Source organism: Eupeodes corollae, chromosome 2 (assembly GCF_945859685.1).
Source record: "Eupeodes corollae chromosome 2, idEupCoro1.1, whole genome shotgun sequence".
Classification (NCBI taxonomy): domain Eukaryota; kingdom Metazoa; phylum Arthropoda; class Insecta; order Diptera; family Syrphidae; genus Eupeodes; species Eupeodes corollae.
Genome location: NC_079148.1, coordinates 104,944,679 through 104,963,777, shown reverse-complemented (window position 1 = coordinate 104,963,777; position 19,099 = coordinate 104,944,679). Strand labels below are relative to the sequence as shown.

At 30.3% G+C, this 19,099-nt stretch overlaps 1 protein-coding gene across 1 annotated transcript in view; it reads right to left on the bottom strand.

The window, feature by feature from the left end:
• Window positions 1-19,099, bottom strand: part of LOC129946610 (DNA-binding protein D-ETS-3) — a 98,220-nt gene that overhangs the window by 31,182 nt on the left and 47,939 nt on the right. Inside the window, exons 5-7 of the mRNA XM_056056865.1 lie at window positions 17,307-17,357; window positions 11,008-11,085; window positions 2,142-2,189 (exon numbers count right to left, since the gene is read on the bottom strand). Of these exons, the coding sequence (XP_055912840.1) occupies window positions 2,142-2,189; window positions 11,008-11,085; window positions 17,307-17,357 (177 nt within the window). The remainder of the gene's footprint in view (window positions 1-2,141; window positions 2,190-11,007; window positions 11,086-17,306; window positions 17,358-19,099) is intronic.

The following is a 19,099-nucleotide window of genomic DNA, read 5'->3' as shown; positions in this document are numbered from 1 at the left end:
CTACTGATTTTCTTTAGAATTGACAAAAGCCCAGAATGATTTAATAATATTCTTAATATTACATTTCATATTCAAGAAATATTCTTTTAATAGAAACTTACTTGAAACCACAAATTCCTTGCATAATTTACTTAACCTATCATAATCCCTTTTACATTTTTATGTGATGAAAACCGAATAAGCTTAACGCTTCTTTAGTTTAAAGTTGGAAAGGTTTTTTTAATCCGAGGCAAATCCTAAGTTTTTAGTTGAAGAACAAATGAATCTATAGAAAACCACTCTTGCATTTTCAGTTAAGGAGTTATCAATATTTTCTAAAATTGAAATTTACAAATATTATGGAAATAATTATACAATTTAGGCAAGTTATACGAATAAACATCTAACTCTTTGGTTTTGTTTTAAACTCGACGGTTTAGTCCGTAAAGTTACAACCTATAGAATCACAATGCCTATCAGCTCGCCAGCAGCTTCTCGCCATTGTGCATCGTACGAAATGTTTGAGACCAATGAACGTTGTCCACTAGCAAAAACCTTTTGAACAAACTTTCGTTCAGCAGACATGGTGAGTGCTTCATTTCGGTCAGAACTTCCCTTAAGAAAAACTTTTAATAAATCGTAATTAATTTCCATAAAAATTGAAAATGAACCCTTACAACAATTATTAAACTCTTATCAATTTAAATTTATTAACTCATCACCCTTTGTTAAAGTCTGTCTGTCAGTTATATTCTATTTATTCCTCATAAAATTATTTAACTTGTTAACATAGGTAGAGTGCAAGTCATGTTAAACACATCATTATCCTTACCCTTCCTTGAAAAATTCAACACTCAATTTTGAAAGAAAAAAAAAGAGCACCACATTTTTGTACTGAATACATCAATATTATGTATTCATACCACACCCACGCACACTTCCCACAAAATTTTCTCACCAAGAACGAATAAGTTTAACATCACGCTCCTTATAAAGGTTATAATTTCATATATTTTGACTTTATTGGCCCTGTTTTCTTCCGTCAGAAAACTAATGAATATGATGTATCGTTTTTCAACCCCTTCCTCGAATAACGAAAAACGAACAACAACGGCGAACAGGCCAAGTCAAAATTGTGCGTCAATTGTTAACATTGATCACGTGTCGATATTACATAGGCACACAAGAATGTGAGGGTCTATAATGTTAAACCAAAATAAACCTGACTTGGATTTTTTATTTGCTGAAAAAATAAAAATTACCACTTTGTTGGCACACCCTTTGAAACACGCAACATTATACCTACTCGTACCTTCATACATAAATCTTATTTTTGAGAAAAAGGTTTTGGTCTAAATATTCGAGAATGTGGGCTACAATATTCAAACCGTGTACAATTTTTCGCGCACGAAATAATTTGTATGCCCAAATTGAAAGGTGTTCCAGTTGTGTGTTTTTTTTTTCGTGCTTTATTGTTGTACTTGTTCTGCCCAGGATTCTATGGTTCGTGGGGTTATAGGTAATTCAGAGTCAGAGCGTGTCAAAATATAAAAAATACCCCAACCCTTCATTCGAAAAGCGCTCTGTAACGATCTATAATGTAATACAATGAATTAAGTGATAAAATCAGTGTTCACGCACTCTTAACCTGAAACAGGGTTTTTTTTGTTCATAGTATTTTACCGTCGAGTCGTTCCTTGTCGCCGTATTCAGTATAATAGAAGGGTTTGGGGTTGGAATTGAATTTGTAAGCGGTACTGGTTACAATGGAAAAGTGATATGATAACACAATGAATTTAAATCGGTTAACACCGTAAGGGTTGGTTGGTTTGGTTTGGTTCGGTGTACGGTACAGCACTATATTAATGATGATTTGGGGCAGGGGGTAGGTGTTTGTATCTAGTATGCTTGTCCATGACCACCCACCAGCGAGATGAATATATTATTATCTCCAGACAAGAAATATGCGTCAGGCTTCAGTCTTCTGGCACCACTTACTGTTATGGTGCTTGACTGACTTTTAAATAGAATTGATGGGGCACGTGCCTTAAACAAGTTAATGATTGCTATCTTTGCACCTGAGTTAAAAGGTAGGTACTGTTTTTTAGAAATGGGTAGATTTTAAAAAGTGACTTTCAAAATAAATTTTAAGGATTACTCACCAGAACTTGCAAGTCTGCTGCTGGTCGGACCGAACATTTGATATGGATCTGAAAATAAATTAAAATAAGAATAAATTAGTTGATTCTTTGTTTCAAAAGTACACACCTGTCTGTCGTGGGTTATAAATGATTTATTATAAAAGAATAAAGATTACCTATGCGCATAGTCATATATTAACATAATTATTTTAAACAATGCAGCACAAAGGTTAAGGTCCAATACTTAGTCAAGAACTTGGTTTAATTAAAAATTCAGATATTAAAAACAAAATTAAAAAAAAAAAAACATCGAGGAAAATTATGAATATTCCTTTTAATGAACTAAAATTACATAATATAAGACTAAAACACCTTTTAATGAATTAAAAATACGTTATTTGGACTCTGATAGTTGTTTTCGCTAGAAATCTCAACAGAAAGCTAACGTAAACAATTTAAGGAAATATTGAAAACTGTTATCCAAAGTGAGTGCTGTGAAAAATCATCATTTCTCATCAAGGCTCATTTTCATTTCGGTGGTTACGGTATAAAACAAGATCTTCGAAAATTAAATTATGGGTTTGCTAGTTCTTATAAATAAAAGAAAACACTATATTTTGTTAATATTATTGATTTTTTAAAAAACAAACTTTTGTTTGACCTATCATTTATTTTTTTGTTTGATCAAGAAATTGTATTGATATATTGCTACAAGTTTACCCTAATATCACTTTATTGAAACAACTACAATGAAGTTTTAAGCGAAATTTAAAATGTTGTGCGTGTTTTTAATATCAGCTCAGGACAAAAACATATCCACAGAAACCAAGTTCAATATAGGAAGTCACTGTAATGGGTCCAATGTGTCAAATTGAAAATTTAGACATATCTCTACGTGTAAGGGTCCAAAGAATTTAAATAAACGATTTTAAATAAACTTCGTGTCACATGGGTAGGGACAAGCTTTTTTCGTTTTTTATTTGCCGATACTTCTTAAACCCTTAGGTTTTTCGAAAAAACACAAATACGGAATGTTCACATAGAAAAAAGATCTTAATTTACTCATTACCGTGTTTTAAAGCAAATAAAAGTATACCCCGATTGTTTGGGAGCTTAGTATGAGTATTAATTTGATAGAATCAAAAAGTAAGGGTAGAGGTAAGGGTCGAATCAAAGAGAAAATAGACCCAATTCGAGATTACCGGAATCTTGGCAAAACCATCCGTTTTATTGCAAGCAAAATAAAAAGAAGTTCAAACGTTGTATACAACTACGTCGAGGGCCCAGAGAGTTATGGAAAAAACCACAAAGGCCACATCATTTCAGAAAAAGCAGGCGATAGTTAGAGCTGCTTCAAGGCTTTCCATTTATAAACTCAAGTCAGAAGTTGGGGTAAATGATAGTAGATCGACTCTTGCTCGGTTATACAAAAGGCAGACCATATACCACACCAAAAAATGAATTAAAAACCACCATAGAATGTTGCACGCAAGAGCCAACGCCTTAATTTTGCAACAAATTACCTTAGTTGGAATCAAGATTGGCATATTGTCATCTTTCCTATGAAAAAAATAATTTGGAAGGACCTGATGACATCAGTTTTGCTATTTTAAATTATTAAAATGTTGTCTTTTTGGAATTTTGTTTTTCTTTTATTTAATATTTTATGTTAAGTAAACAAGAGGAAAAACAACAGAACATAATAAAAATGAAAAAAAAAAAAACTAAAATATCATCAAATGCATGGCACAAAATAAAGCGTGCAATTGGAATTCAAAGAATACCAAAATGTTAATGAGTGATCAAATTAAAATTTTAATATTTTTTAAGGCCACCTTTAGCCATAATTACATCTTATAGTCCTCGCGGCATTGATTCAACAGTTTTGTGGTAATGTTCGGCTTTCAATTGAATTTTGTTGTTTGCGTTGCAATTCTCCAACCTTTGCTTTATTTTTTCCACAAATGCTCTATGTGATTGAGGTTCGATGACTGAGGTGGGGCCTTGTGCAGGTTTGTGGCATATATCAGCAACCATTAATGTACAACAAACGATGTGTGATTTGGATCGTTATCTTGTTGGAAGTAAAAGGTTGCTGATAAATTCAGTTTTTCTGCAGACTGACGCATAACGCAGAACGTCCAAAAATTTTCACTTGTCCATGATTGTGTCAATAAATTCAAAGTTTCAAGTCCCATTTGCCATCCCCATAACATAACATTTACTCCCCAAGCTTAACAGTGACAAGCAAATTCTCTGTCTTGAACAGAGTATTGGGCTTTCACCAAACCATTTGCTTTCCGTCAGACCCAAATAAGTTAATTTTGGTCTCGTCCGAAAACAAAACATTGTTCCAGAAACTTTGGGATTTTTTGAGGTGCTTTTTAGCGAAATCAAGACGTCTATGAGGTTTTTTCCGAGCATCTCTGCCGTTAAAATCATTCTTCTGAAGAACGCGACTAACAGTTTTGGTTGAAAGTGGTCTTTTAATAAGTTTCGCCATTTCGACCGCCAAGTTTGGTACAATCGTTTAGGGGTTCACATTGAATTTTCTTAAAATTACACGTTAGTCTTGCTGAGAAAAGATTTATTTTCGTCCTCTTCCAGGCTTGTTTAGGGTACCTTCATACTGATATTTGTTAAGTATTTTTTTTTTGGACTGTTGAATGTGTTCGAACGAAGATTTCACCAATTTCACTTAAAGATTTATTGTGTACACGTAGTTTTAAAATAAATTGTCTTGTAGCAATGTCGGTTTCTTTTCTCTGCCATTTCCACAAAAAATGAGGAAGTGAATATTAAAACGAGAATTATTTCTGTGGCGAACATAGGTTTCGAATTCAATTTAAAAAAAAAAACAAGTAAATATAGCAGTACAATTTATTTTTTATTTAATTCAGTGGAGCTGAATTTTCCAATTCAGAATCGCGAAAACCCTAATTCTGAAAGCTTAAAATCCCGAAAATCAAAAAACCCAAAAGGCCGAAATGCCGCAAAATAGTATACAATGAAAATTTTGCGCAAATTTAAAGTTACAAAAGTCTCAGATACTGTGTATTTCTGGTAAAAACTTTTTGGAAAAGCTTCTAGTTCTCCGCAAAATTAGTTAAAAGCATTAGCAAAATATTTTAATGAAATTTTCTTGTTCTATGAGGTGTGAGTAAAATTTGTTTGCATATATTTGTTTAGGTAAAGAATTAATAGTAAAAATATTGTTTATAATATTAACATTGAAGTATTTATGTATATAAAAATACACTTTATAATTAAGTTAGGTATGTTAACAACATTCTTGTTGTCAAAAGATTATGGAATTTTCTTGATTTTGGCCTTTCGGGAATTAGGTTCTTTTTGGAATTAAGAAAATAAATTTTGCTTGACTAAAAATATCACACGAACCAATAACGCTAGCAACTCCAATTAAATTTTATATCGTATTGTGTGACGTGATAGCAAACTAGAAGAATAACGTTTTTAACATCTGTCATAATTTATAGAAAAATGGAATCGACAGTTTTATACAAAAAAATAAAACCAAAAAACATTATTAAAAGTTGCTAAAAATTAATTTTCGACTTCAATATTTTTGGAAAAATTAGGGATATTGGCTCCAAACTATTTTCATCTTATAAAAAATAGTGTTTCAACATCTATTAAATGTTTTATGAAAATCCAAAGGTTATTTTTTTCATAAAAATAAAATTTAATTCACAACTTTTTCTAACAAAACTCGAACACCTACAATAACAACACAAAAGATGGTTTTCGACTCAAGTATTAGTAATAGTCAGAAAAAGATATTGACTTCAAGTTTTTAATCCCAAATAAAATGCTATTATTAATATTTTTTTTATTTTAGAAAAATGGACGAAGTTATCAGTGAGGGTCACATCTCAGGCTCTTTTTAGTTTTAATTTGATATATTCAGTTTTTGAGTAATATTAAACATTTCAGAAATGTAAACAAAAAACCTAAACTTACAATTTCGATAAACAATTTGATTGACCTTTTTTCTATTTCTATTTGATTGAAAATATAATTTATATCGATCTCGTTATTTTATTCCCAGGATCATTCATCAAATATTGAATAAGCGTCCTAGATTTTATTAGCATTGTTGATTGTCCTGCCTTGAATACCCTCACCCTTTACATATTTTTGATACACATCCATAATTTTCTTTCTTCTCTAAATCCTTCCGTCTTTTCCTGGTCAACAAACACATTATCCTAATATGTAACTACTTGATTAAATGCTAAGTGTAAACAACCAAATAAACTGTTACATCCAGTCCCTATTTAGATATATATAATATATGTCCAGTCCAGTTTTGTTTAAATTTGTTCAAATAGAAGTATTACTCCAATCTAAATCCTTCTGGTTCATTTAGTCCTTATTTTTTTAAGAAAAAAAAATAACAAATGGAAAAAGGATATTTGCATTTCCCTTTCACTTCCATCATATCCAGGTGGTTTGGATGGTTTCAGGAGCTTGCTGGTGGTATGATAAGACGTGTAGGTGGTGTTACCTCTTCTATTCTTCGAAGTATCGTTGGTTGGTGAGTGGTCCTTATCCAAAAGAAAAAGGGTTGTTTGCAAATGTGTCCACGAGGACGAGTGTGTATAGCAGTATACCGGCTCTAAACAACTAGAACCAGCCAGCTCATATGGCACTCGCAAGGAGTCTGGAATGGAATAAATGCATTTAAAGTACATTTGTTTGTTGAGGACACTTCAAGTTGCTATAATATATATATTTAGGTATAATGCTTTCGTGTACATATACTCTCACTTACAAGCTCTCCTGATGCATGCCGTTCTTCAGTTTATTATTAAGGATTATTCGTTCCTCCTGTTATTGTTGTTGCTGTTTTTTTTCCTTATTTCATTTATACACAGTTTAGGCATTCTTCTCTCTGGCCATCAGGCCTTTTCAAACTTTACACTTTAAAAGGTTACAATCGGCTGATTTTTTCCATTGTTCAAACAATCTCGTACGCAGCTACCCGACTTTATTTGTACATTATTTTGTTATTTTGGAGTTTCAGTTGAATTCGAAGAAATACTTTTTGAGTTTTTTGGGATACATTTCGAATTTACGATATTTCAAGTTGACAAACATTCGAAAGGGAGTTCGGAATACAGTGGTTTTGAATTCTGTGTGCCACGCGCACACTTTTTTTTCTCAAGTGGTTTAAAAACAAACCCTTCACTCTATTTTGTATATTATTTGTAATATATGTAGGTAGGTTTAGGAGTATATTTGGATCTTTTGTTAGCTTTTGTATTTTACTTACATATATTTTGCATGAATTATTCTGCTTTAAGCGGTTTGAAGTGGGAAATTTAAGATCGATTTGCGACAGTTTCAGTTTCATTTTACCGCTTTTAAAGGAGGGTCTTAAGTGGAAATGCGGGTTATTTGCGTATCCTCTAAAAAGTAGGTATGTATGTCTGTGCTTACATACTTTAAAGTATAATAATGAAAGTTTGAGCTGTCTAATTGAGTTTTTGAAGGTTGAAGTTTTTAATAGGTTTCTATTCGATTTTTTGTATAATTTGTATAGAATTTAAGTTTTTATTGTTTTTTTTTTCAATATTTGCATTCAAATTCAATACCAATGTATCGTTCATTTTATGGAAACAATGAAACACAAAATAAAACCAATTGAAAAAATTCTTTTGATCTTGATGAATCAAAAAAGGATATGAGTGTTAAGTTACATAAAAAGTCTAAAAGCCATTTCGGTTTACTAAATAAAGTGGAACTAGCACTTATTACAAAGTGAATTGTATGTCCGTCTCCGAATTCAATCTACAACTTACCAATAATCATCTAACTACGGATAGCCCTAAGATTATCTAAGTACATATACTGAATTATGGAATACAATATTAAAAATTTGTTTGACCAGTTTTAATGTTGATAAATTTACTAAAGGAATCGAAACCGATTTATGTTGATGTCATTATAAGAATAAAAACTGAATTATCAAAATGAAACTAGTTGAAATAAATCATCTAGCCCAACCCTCAATAAAAATTAAATTTGAATATTTGAATGAAGATTTTGGTAGGGTGCTTTAAATCAATTGGCTAAATCATAAAAATCATGTTTTTTTTTCTTTATGAAGTGAAGCAAAAGTTAACATCATTTTGAAACAACAAATGAATAAAAATAATAATTTTAATTTGAATTTTTAAAGCAAATACTACTACATTTTTGAACATTTCGAAAGACGTTACAATTCTTGCAAAACATCTAAAAATAGTGAAAAAAATTGACTTAGTAAGAACTTTTCTTTACATCGAAGTTATATTGCGGAGTTTAATTTTTTGTTGGCTTTTCAAAATAAAAATATCAATACTTTCTAATATGCTTCTAAAAAATCATTGCACATAAATATGATGAAATGTGTTGTGCATTATATTATCATTTGAATGTACTTTCATTAAAAAATACTGGAGGGTCGTTCCGTAAAACGATTATCGTCAAACGATAGCGTTTTGACGATAGATAGAAGATGTTGAAATTATAGTTACATAGTCGGCCGGCGGCAATAAATAAAAACGGTAACAGTAACAATAACAATAAACACCACAAAATAGTTGGTAAGTTTGGTAAAAAGCAATTTGCGGCAAATTTTCACAACTTCCCATAGACAAAATCCAATTTAATAACATTTTCAAGTTATCGGACAAGCGTTATCTTTCGTTGAGTTCATTTTGACATTTCAGTTATCTTATGAAAACGATAGACAAGACGACAGTGACAAAGTTACGTGAAGCAAATTATTGACGATATCGTTAATGATAATCGTTTTGACGACTATCGTTTTAAAAATTACGGAATGACTCTCCTGCTAATGCAAGTTGTGCTGCACTTAAATTAGAACTCATCAATTTCCCGTCGCTCTCTGCAATTCAATAAAAATGGTCAACAAGCCACACAACACCATCAATTATGGATTTATTACATAAGAAGTTTCCATTTCACCTTTCCGTTTCCAAATTACCTAATTGAGGTTTATATCTTAAATAAAAGAAAAACGTACCAAGTTGATCATATTTCAGGTTTGAACTTCCCTTGTTCAGGTATATTGTATTTTTTGGATAACTCAAGCTTTAAATTTTGGAATATTACTAACGTGAATACATTTATCAATTTGTTAGCTTCTATTTTGTGTACGGTGTTAAAGTACATAGACCTTATCGGTTTTGAATTTATTCCAAACACAAAACTAACTCCTTAATTTACATAAGAAGGCTCTACAGTTTCGAAAACGAGTCGTACATTTTCATTTTATACAAACATAATCAAAAAATCAATTTTGACAGTATAAGTCTAGCAAATAAGTAACAAACTTGTTCAGATAATGAAAGCTTCTTTTTCACCTCCTATAATTTTAGTCTTGAAGTAGTCCTTTTATTAGGGTTATCCATTTTGCGGTTTCAAAAATATACATTTGGAATTCGACATCTGTCAAATTAAGTTGCTAAACTTTTATAGTTGAAAGTCTGACATTTATGAAAATGGATCGCTTAACCATCGCACAACGAATACAAATTGTTAAAACCTACTACTATAATGTACATAATCATCCAACTACGCAAACAATTAAAAAAATTGTGAAGAAATATGAAAGAGGCTGGATTTTTTACAGATATTGTAAGGTCTGTGCATAATCGTTACGCTCGTAGTACTGCAAATATCACTGCTGTAAGGGAAAGTGTAAAGAGCCAAATGTGTCGATTCCTCGACGATCTCAGGAATTAGGACTGCCTTACGGCTCATTATATCGTATTCTAAATTTGGCCCACACCTACATCCAGTCCAGTTAGCACAACAACTTAAGCCAGCTGACCATTCACAATGTCGCGTCGTAGATACGTTGAATGGGTGCTTGAACAAAAGGCGGTGGACGGCCATTTTTCGAACAAAATTTTCTTCAGCGACAAGCGGTATATTAATAAACAAAATTTCGTTTTTGGGGTTCTGAGAATCCTCAAGTAATTGAAGAGAAGCTATTACATCGACAAAGAAGTCACTGTTTGGTGTATTGTTTGGTCCGGAATTGTGATTGGACCTTACTTCTTCGAACGACGATCGAATGACTGTCACTATCAATTCGTATCGTTATGGTCATATCATAATCGCCTTTTGTTGCCACATGCCATACAACTCGAGCGAATACGGCATTATTGCAAGAGACATTTCCTGGACGCGTAATATCTCGTTGTGGCGAATTCAACCATTTAACAAGACCATGCGATTTGACACCGTGGAAATTTTTTGTGAAGCTACGTGAATGACCGTGTTTATGCAGATAAACCTTTAACTCTTAAGCACTTGAGAACCAACATTCGTCAAGTAATGACTTAAATACCACCCAATATGTGTCAAAAAGTGGTCGAAAATTATCTCAAAAGAAACAACGCTTATATAACAATTCACGTGGTGGTTATTTAAATGATGCAGTGTTTCACACATAATTTCAACGTTCAAACGTTATAATAAAAAAGAAATGTCATGAACAAAACGTTTTTAATCTATTTTATTTACGTTTACTTTTGTACTTTTGTAAATTTACCCAAATTAAGTTAATATACTCAAAATGTGTTTGTAGGTTGTTAATCTTATAAAAAGGGACAAAGGGAAAATGAAACATATAAGATATTATTGAAGTTCAAGAAGAATTAGATGTCAGCGGTTGTGTTCTTTCGAAAAAAAAGCTAGTAAAATCCGACGTTGATTTTTCATAACTTTACAACAAAAGTCTACCAGTTTATTTTTCTGGGAAATAATTTTCTTGAAACTGTGCCTTTTTGTAATTAAAATATTATTTCCTTTTTATAGTTAGTTATAGAAAATTATAAAATTTACTCACCGGGCTGTCTTAAATGCGTATGTGGGTCCAGCGTTGATTTGTTAACACCAACACAGCTCAGTCCATTTGAGCTATATCCTAAAACAAAACAAAATAAATACATCCTTCTTTTATTTTTAACCATTAAAACTTTGAAAACAAAAAGTTTATTTAATTAATTATTTTATTTTTCTTTATCTTGCTTATAATTGCGAAACCCACTTGTCATTACGGTTAAACTGTCAAATAGAAATAACAAACGAATGTCATCGTACATAGACAAAAGTTTTGAAGTTTTGATTACCTAACTAGCCTTGGAGCAAAACAAAGAACACCCAAGCCAAAAAAAAAAATAAACCCATCCAAAAGAAAAGTTAAGTATACTCAAAAAAAATTAAAAAACGAAATGAAAATAACAAAAACGACAAAACACCTCAAGGCTATTTTTGTATAAATAGATTGTGTGTGATTACAAAGGAACGAAAACAATGCTCCAGGACATTCAATTTAAAATTTTTCACCCGAAAGTTGGTTTGGTTGGTGCTACAAATTACACCCCCCGGGGTTCGATAAAATCATTATACTCTTAGTGGATGGATGGTGTTGGGTTCATGCAGTTTTATATATCTAGAGTGTCTGTGCGTTTTCGAGAGTCCTTTGTGGTGCTCCAGTCGAGTGAAAACTGAAAAGTGAACACAAAAAGCCAAACACGAGTAAAGATGCATCCAAGCTGAACGATTCTTTGGAGAGAGTTTTCATTTGAGATTTTTTTTTGATATTTCAGCTTTTGAGTTTGTGGATGGTGCGGAGTGCAAAAGAAAGTTCACTGTTTCCATTCACTAAATTGGTTGGGAATCACATCCAGAGACAATGATGGAAACTCCTAACAACAACAACAACTACAACTTCTCTATACTCTATACTCGCTATCCCTGTTTCTGTCTTTTGTATTTCTGTATTTTGGAACTTTTGTTAAGAGTAAGGGAAACTTTTTGACAAACTAGTACGGGAAAGTTTTTTTTTCACAGCTTCGTTTGTTCAAAAAGTGACAACAGAACTGCTGCGTGGCAAAGTGAAAATACCCTCAGGGAGGGTTAACACATATATGTATAACAACACACTCTAGCACCCTTAATTTTTTCGAAACCCTGATGATTCAAAAAGGGGTAGCGCAGTGTTGAGTTTGTAAAATAATATTTTCGTTCGTTCTTTGATTTTTCACTGATTTTGATTTTTCGCCTAAGGATATTTTCTTGTTGTTGATTTGATTTGGTTGACTTGGTTTTTTGTGCAGCTTCTCAAGAGTTGTGAAATGATGCTCTTTTTGCAGTTCGTTGTTTGAAAATTGGAACTGAGTGTAGAAGTTCGAACAAATACGAAGACGAAGGTATGGGATTTTTCAATGAAGCAAATACTTTCGAAGGCGGTTTTAAAGGGAGTTTAAAGACACATCTCAGAAAAAATTAAGTAAAGAAGCTTCTAAAATATAGTATTTTAGTTTTAGTTCATTCATCTAACTTTTGAATCGATGATATCAGTTTCTTTAGTTAAAAGTAATGTCTTTCTATTTGCTTTTGCTTCAGTTAGTTTCATGGGTATATTTGTAATATTTGTTTACCTGGAATGGTTTTTCAAAAGGAAGATATTTTCTATCATTTCATTTTCAGCTCAATGATTTTGACTATGACATCAATGAAAATTTGAATGAATGAAAGTCAAAGAATGAAAAGATTGTTTTTCGATTTGGAAACCACACCACCAAACATTGATTAGATTTACTTTTAAGATTAAAATGTCAACACCATTGCGTCTGGAAAGTAGAAAATTGGTAAATAGTGTTTACGTGGTTTTGAAATATTAACCTCCAATATATCAAAAAGGTTTCTTTACTTTTAGGTGTACACATTTTTTTAAATGAACAATACATTATTTTAATTTAACCTATTCCAAAAGATAACATGAAATTTCTTCCTGTTTATTTTGAATCTACTTAAAATAAATTAAAATAAAAAACAGGGACTAGGAACAAGGTTTCTTGGAGGTTTTCTAAGAAGTCTTAACACATCGGATAATTCAAAAATCAGCTGATATCACTGAAGCCATTTTTCTAAACATTTTACTCCAAGAGTGATAAAAGCACAATGACCAATTTTCTGCCTAAGCCATCTAAAGCTTTTTTCACTGATACTGCCTCTTGCGAGTAATTGACAAATTCTCCAAGAGTAATTCTTGTCATGAAAAGTGCTTTCTCAAATTAGCAGTTCGGATTCGGCTCAATAACTTTAGGTCCCCTACATCCCTGACAACAGTACTCGCACACAGGAATGGTTGAGAGTTGTAAGTCTCTAGGTCCTAGTTCTCAAGTGACTGTTGCGCCCCAAAATTTATTTTGTATTGTAATTTGAGATAAAACAAAATAACGTTAAATGGGCATTCTTTAAAATATTTCTTTTTAAGGTGAAAACAGTGTTCGAGACATTAAAATGATGTCATTAATAGAAAATGTTTAGTAGGCAAATTTAGCACAAATGTTTGTCAAGCTGGTCAATTTTTAACTGCTGCAATTTAAAAATTGTTTGTGTATCAAAAACTTGAGTTTAATCAACAAATTTTCAGTCAGAATATACAAAATTTCTTTGAAATGAACTCGGAAACATCACTTTAACACCGCGTAATATTGCATTACTGCCAGTGATGCTCATCAATTTTCCCTTGAGCTCAATTTTGGACGTATTTTCAAGTATAGAGATTTTAATCGCCCGGACATCACGAATGTACAATGCCTTACATGAATCTTTTTTTTAACTTCCCATAGGAAATTATTGTAATGCGTACGATTTGCCAAATTGAAGATTTTAACATTTCTCGACGTTTCAAGTTCACTGGAGTCGAAATAAAAGATTTTTAGGAAGATGTCTGTGTGTGCGTGTGTACGTACGCTCGAGACGTTTTTTCCGTCGTCCAAAGCTCAAGAACCAGAAGAGATATCGACATCAAATAAATTTTATTATACAGATAATAATGCGGAAAGGGCTCTCAAAAAAATTGCGTGGATGGTTTTTGTACCATAGCAGTTTGAAAAAAGATGAACATTTTGGTTAACCCTAAATATCTCACGAACCAATGACCCTAGAGACTTCAATTAAATATATAGTAACGTAATACCAAACAAATATATTTTTGGAAAAATATCAAATTAATAGTTTTTTTATAAATCAAAAAAACTGAAAAAAAATTTGTTACCTCGAAAATTTAACTAATTAAAAATTATTTCATCTCAAAAATAATTTTGTGCAACGAAAAATAACGTTTTTAACTATGGTAACATTTTTAGAAAAATAGATACTGTTAAGTTTTTTATTAAAAAATAAAAACCTAAAAAAAAAAACATTATTAAAAGTTGGTAAAAATTGAAAGATGACTCAAATTTCTTTTCAAAAACTTGAGAAGGTGAGATTATGGCTTCAAACTTTTTTTCCTCTATAAAAAATATTGTTTTCAACATTTGGAAAAAATTTGAGAAAATCGAATTGACAGTTTTTTTTACAAAAAATAAAAACCTAAACAAAAAAATTAATAAAAGTTGGTAAAAATTGATTTTCGACTTAAATATATTTTCGAAACATTGAGAAATGGGCCTTAAACTACTTTTATCTTTTAAAAAATATATTGGTTTAAATAATAATGCCAATTTTGAGACAAATCGACAGATGGGAAGTTATCAGTATGGGTCCTCCCAGCCTCTTTTTTCCATTGTTTTATTAAAACTTTAAAACCTATTTACAACAGTCGTGATGCAAATATTTGTAATAGTCAATTTTTTTTAACATTAAATTTGTGCCAAAGAGAGCTAATATTTATAACCAAGGCATTGAAAATCTTCACTTATATTACAAAATGGTTAATTATATTTAAGAATTAAAGAAGCCAAAACGCAACTAGTCATCATTAAGCTTAACTTAAGTTATTAACGAATTAAACATGTTTTAAAGAAACAAAAAACCTCTAAACAAAACCCACACCTAATAAATTTTAGAAAGAATATGTATCAATGAAAACGAAAAATTGAAATAATTTTATTAAACGCCTCAAATTAAATTCTATAAGGTCGACATACTTGTATAATATTTATACAACAAAATATAAATGTTTAAACGATTAGTTATTGTTATTAGTTCATAATGAAAACAATAAATTATAAGGGGATGTTTATTAATACAGCTCGTTCCACTTAAAATTTTTGAGCTGGTTTACACATGTCAAGCTATTATAATTTATAATTTATTTAATCGTTTTGCATTCGGGGTTTAGGTTAAAATTTAAAACCGAAAACATTAAATCAGTCGAACACACCTGACACATGCGGAAATATAGTTTTTAACTTTTTTTGCATATTATTTTGTTGGTAAATTCAAATAAATTCAACCTACATCATTCAAGAATTATTTCATAGTTTTTATATTTTGCAAATATTTATATCATCAATCCGAACAAAAAAAAATCAATAATTGTCTAATTTGTAATATTTTCATAAGAAGCTTGTTTTAAATATATTCCTTCAATTTCAGTTACGGTGTTCCTCAAGAAACTAAACTATGACCCCTTCTTTTTATTTAAGGCTTTAAAAAGTTCACTATGATTGAGTAATATAACTTGATTTTAAACTATACAAAATATTGAAATGACCTAATAAACATATTTTCTAGTTTTTGAATAAATTATTAAAATATTAAAACTAAAAAATCTGGTTGTTCTTTTTTCTTAATTAAACCAAATGTAATGTTTAATAGATTTCCGGGAACAATAAATCTTAGCTATATACACATGTCCCATGTTTAATATATATTTTTAAAAGTCACAAAATTAATTGCAATCAAGTTTTTTGTTGGCTATTTTTAAAAATTAACTTCTTAATTATTGGGTAAACATTTAATTTTGTATCCTTCAAAAATAATTATGTTGAAACGCAAACATTTTAATAAACCAGCTAAAACGTGAATTAAGACTTGCAAGTGATTTATTTCCACTTTATGTTAAATAGTCGTTTGAATAGCCAAAAATACATCGGAAACTCAGAAGATCATATTTACTAAACTTTTGTTTCAAATCATTTAATTAAAAAATACATCTAGAGTTTTTGAATACATATTTTTTTAATGACAAACATTAATTTATCTTTAGAATTGTTGTGTTTTTTATTTTGTTAAAACAATCGAGTTTAATTATATTCGAATATCGCATTAAGATCAAGATTGAAACAAAAAATAGTTTTGTTTATTTTTGTATTTCTGGTAGCCAAACAAAATATGCCTCAAGCAATGACCTTCTTGTCAACAGATAACTTGATTTTTCTTTACAATTTAAACAGAATAGAATAAGTCACCTTAAGAGGTGTTGATGTGAAATTTTTCATTTTTTCTCATTCTAAAGATTTATTCATAAAAATTGATTGATTGAAACAATTATTTAAAATAAATGTATTTCTTTTGATAGCTATCAATTCATTTTTAAAAAAGAAGATGGTTTGCGACCCACACTGATAATTTTCCATCCCGTCCGTTGATTTGTCTTGCTTAAAAGGTTTGTAGGTTTTCGTATTTTGTTAAAAAATGTTGTCAGTTGAATTATTCTAAAAGATTTAAAAATTACCAACAAAATTTTGCATTTAATGAAATAGTTTGATTTCAAAATATATTTTTCTAAACGAGATTTTTAGTCGGAAAACAATTTTTACTAATTTTAGTTGCATTTCTTAAATTTTTTTATTTCTTATATAAACAAATACAAATTAGATGAATAAACTAATTTAAATCTTCTATTCTATATTCTATTGTTTTGTTTTATTTTTTCTGAAAAAAATAACTGTTGGATTTTTATCAAAAAATGATTGAAATATTTTCTATGAGATGAAATTAGTTTGAAAAGATATTTGAGTCGAAAGTTAAAACATTAAAACGTTTTTGCATCTTCGTGCATTATCATCTGTATAACAAAATTTATTTTAAATCGATATCTCTACTGGTTCTTAAGCTGTGGACGACGAAAAAAAGCAGCGATCGTACGGATGTACAGATGTTTAAAAATCTTTTATTTCTACTCTATAGGGGCCTTGAAATGTCGAGAAATTTCAATTCGACAAATCGGACTGATCACACTAACTTTCTATGGAAATTTAATAAACTACTTCAAGACTTGATCGAAATCTAAGGTAAGCAAAATATTGAAATGATTTGTTTTATAAACGGACACAACAAGAGTCTAGTTTGTTTGTAAAGTAATAGAAGTTGCACAATTTTGTATTTGGTACCCTTTAAACTTACCTTGTGATTGAGATGTACTATGTGATCCCCACGATGATTTGTATGATGAATCTGCAAAAAAAGATATTTCTAATTTTATAACGATTGCAATAAAGCGTTTTAATAGTAAAATATTTAGAATAAACAATGAGGCTTTTCAAAGGTTACCATAATGCAATTAGAAGAGACAAATTAATCTTGTTTAAATTGTCTTATAAGTATTAAGAATTGATAAACTGCAGTTTATTGTTTTCATTTTAAAGAACTAACAAAACATTTAAGATTACATTCAATAACCAATCTTGTAAATGAGTTAATAACTTTTAACTATAGATTGAATATATTTGCGTTCATTTAAATTTTGGAAATGCTCTCGATTATCGTAATAAAAAGTTGAAGAAGTGTGACACATTTTACATTTGCGCGCACTCAAGGGGATTTGAATACCCTTAAAATGTTTAAACACAGTGTGAGCAATTAGGAAGGGGAATAGGACTAGAAAGGAATGCCTGCACATTGTAATGAGTGGAAAATATTGAGTCTGGTAAAGCATTCCACATTCGTGTAGTGCAGCTAAAGAAAGAATCTCTGTATTTGACACCACGTCCGAAATTGGGCTCAAGGGTTTTACGGTTGAATTATTTAAGGGAAGGAATGCAACTGGCTATTTCATTAGAGCATTGTCTATGACAGTAGCGATAAAATAATGACAGGCATTAAACCCTACGACGGTACTTGAGAAATACAACAGTTTCAGTAAGGCAATGGCCACCTGTCATTTTTAAGGCTCTGTATTGAATTTTGTCCAAGAGGCTCAAGTGGGTAATAGGAAATGAGAATTGTACTCGAGTTTCGGACAAATATTGGCTTTTTACATTATAGCCATAAATACGTTACAATGGAACGCGAATCAACTGTTCATTAAACGTAAATTATTAAACATACATTGGTTTTTGCGCTCACAGAAATTATTTCGTAAAAAATTTTTAAAACTTAATATTCAAAGATGACGAAAAATAAGCAACAAAAAGAAATTCATTCAATTATTATATGAACGATTTGCTTTTAATGATTTACTTATTTTAGAACTACCTACATATTTCGAAAACAAGATGTTTTGTGTACTTTAGCTTTAACAAAAGTAAAATTTTTGTAATTAATAGTCAAAATTACGTTAGGCTAAGTTTACCTGAAAAATTTGGGTAATTTTAACAAACTAAATTCTTAGAGAAGTTCAACCAAATTACGTAAACCATTTCTCATACAAAATTTGACAGTTTATTTGGCAGATATTAAACTTAACCAAATGGTAAACTTTTTCAATGTTTTAGACATCAATTCGAAAATACCTTTAAAATATTTTAACTGTTCTGTTTTGAAAAAAAGGACTTAATAGCAAACGGAAAAAATCAAACCTGAAATGTTGAAATGATCAAAATGTTAAAATACTCTAAAACATTAAACATTTTTAAACTTTTTCTACTACTAAAACAAAGAGAAATAGTGTAATTCAAAAATCCTTCAGGTGTTTAGTTTTAGAAGTATTTCGAAAAACAAACATTTTAAAATACTTGTGGTACTTCACACCAGAAAATTTGAAATCACCACACGATTTTCATCAAGGATCACACTTTTATTTTAGTATTTTACTTATTTTTCAAAAATCCTCATTAGTTGTAAATCTGTACCTGTAATACATTATCTTCAAAAGAACGCTGAAAAATGTATGCTTAAATAGTCCTTAACAGAAAAACATTAAATCTGCTAACAAATTCGTAGCCCCAAGGTTATAACATCAAGTTTTTGTAAAATAT